Source organism: Otolemur garnettii, unplaced genomic scaffold, assembly GCF_000181295.1.
Source record: "Otolemur garnettii isolate 467f Iridium unplaced genomic scaffold, OtoGar3 scaffold00013, whole genome shotgun sequence".
NCBI classification, from domain to species: domain Eukaryota; kingdom Metazoa; phylum Chordata; class Mammalia; order Primates; family Galagidae; genus Otolemur; species Otolemur garnettii.
The window spans coordinates 5,915,597-5,917,405 of record NW_003852408.1 but is presented as its reverse complement, the minus strand read 5'-3'; the positions used below and the strand labels follow the sequence as shown (position 1 = coordinate 5,917,405).

Genomic DNA, 1,809 nt, shown 5'->3' with positions numbered 1-1,809 from the left:
CTCTGTCTCAAAAAAAAAAAAAGAAAGAAAGAAAGAAAAAGAAATGTAACATCACCATGAATATGGACTCTGAAGCCATTTGAACTGCTGGCCAGTTTAAACTTAGGTTTAGAGGCTGTTCTCATGTGGGAGACATGTCATTGTAGGCTCTCAAGAGGGACTCAACACAGGTCAAAGTCCTAAAAATTGCTAAATTTTAAAGGACTTAAAATAGCAGCACCCTCCAAAGCTCTTATTTTAGTAATAATTCCCTTCAAACCCCACTTGCTTTTTATTTCAAGGTCTTCTCCAGGACAGCCTAGCTAGAGTTCATATTTGAGGAATGATTAACCTGTTGTCAGAAGATACTGGAATGACACTCTACCCAAACGTGTTCCCTTGTCACAGGCCCTGCGTGATGAGAAGACAGACCGGGGTCTCCCAGGGGATCCTGGCCCCCCAGGGCCCCCAGGAGCAGCTGGATCACCTGGACCACGTGGACCCCCTGGACCACCTGGCTTTGGGCCCCGGGGAGAGCCTGGTCCCAAGGGCACCCAAGGAGTTCCTGGGAGCCCTGGGCGACCCGGAGAAGCCGGTTGGTTAGTTTTCTTTCCAGTCGTGTTTTCCCGTGGAGTGGGTGGATGGTTCCTAGAGCTAAAGAGGCTCTTCCAAAATCAATGGAAATACAGAAACTTGCTTTTAACAGAATACACCAAGCCGTAGACCCCAGAAAAGAACATGTAGGATACGTTAGAGAAAATTCATTTTCCCTGTTACCGAGTAATTCAACTGAAAGTCCCTCAGGTAGTCTTTATCGCTTGCTGACATCAACAGATATAACCTTTATTTGCCTTGAGATATGTTTATAAGCCCCTCATAATTATATTTTTCCCTATTATCTAAGGAAAGCTTCACTATGCCCCCCAATCTTATGATCACAAATTTCCTTAAGGTCCTAAGGGAGAATGCAGTGTTTCAACACCAGTTCCAGGCCCCCCAGGACCGCCAGGACCCCCTGGCCGTGCTGGCTTCCGAGGTCCGCCTGGTGAGTACCCCGTTTGCCGAATTGGTTGCATGACATTAGACAGTACCCCGACTCTCCTGGAAAAATACTGTCTTTGTTAAAGGAAAAAAACTCTATTCATTGACTTCCAAGGAGAGCTTAGGACAGAGCCTGGTCAGATAATAAACAAGCAGGCGGGGGCCTGGCTGTCATTCTCTGAGGTTACCCAAATGATTCCTGCTGCTGCTTCTGATATAAAAGTTCCAAAGGAGAACTCATCTAATTACTTATGAGGAATCCCGGACTGAACAGTCTACATGGAGCATTGGTGGGAGAGCAAGTAATGTCTGCCCACTCCAGCGGCAATGGACCTGGATACTTTCCATAGCGTCATCATTGGAAAACTCAATTTCTTTTTCAGTGTGATCTAAAAAGTAATTTTGCACACATGGAGGAAGATTTATAAAGTTCAAGATATATAGAATAGTTCCTCTTAGGAATGAAGTTATATTTTAAAGACTCTTTGCAGCTCCTAGTGATTTGACCATTAGATAGGGGTGGGGAGGAACAGTATGCAGTAGAGGTTATGTGAAAATTATTTCTTGATTTTCCAAAAGGGCTAGGGTGTCACAGAGAGTGTACACGTGTTCCTGTAAAACAAGATGAGGAAAGTTGCTGATATGCAGGGGTGTGTGTCTGTGTTTTTAAGGTATCCCTGGACCCATGGGAAAATGCGGTGATCCTGGTCCTCCTGGGCCTGATGGGGAACCGGGAATTCCAGGAATTGGATTTCCTGGGCCACCTGGACCTAAGGGTAAATAAAAAAA

General features: G+C 45.3%; 1 protein-coding gene across 1 annotated transcript in view; it reads left to right on the top strand.

The window, feature by feature from the left end:
* The window catches only part of COL4A3 (collagen type IV alpha 3 chain), a 146,201-nt gene that overhangs the window by 105,859 nt on the left and 38,533 nt on the right, over positions 1-1,809 (top strand). Inside the window, exons 25-27 of the mRNA XM_012802111.2 lie at positions 388-574; positions 932-1,024; positions 1,692-1,796. Coding sequence (XP_012657565.1) covers positions 388-574; positions 932-1,024; positions 1,692-1,796 — 385 coding nt within the window. The remainder of the gene's footprint in view (positions 1-387; positions 575-931; positions 1,025-1,691; positions 1,797-1,809) is intronic.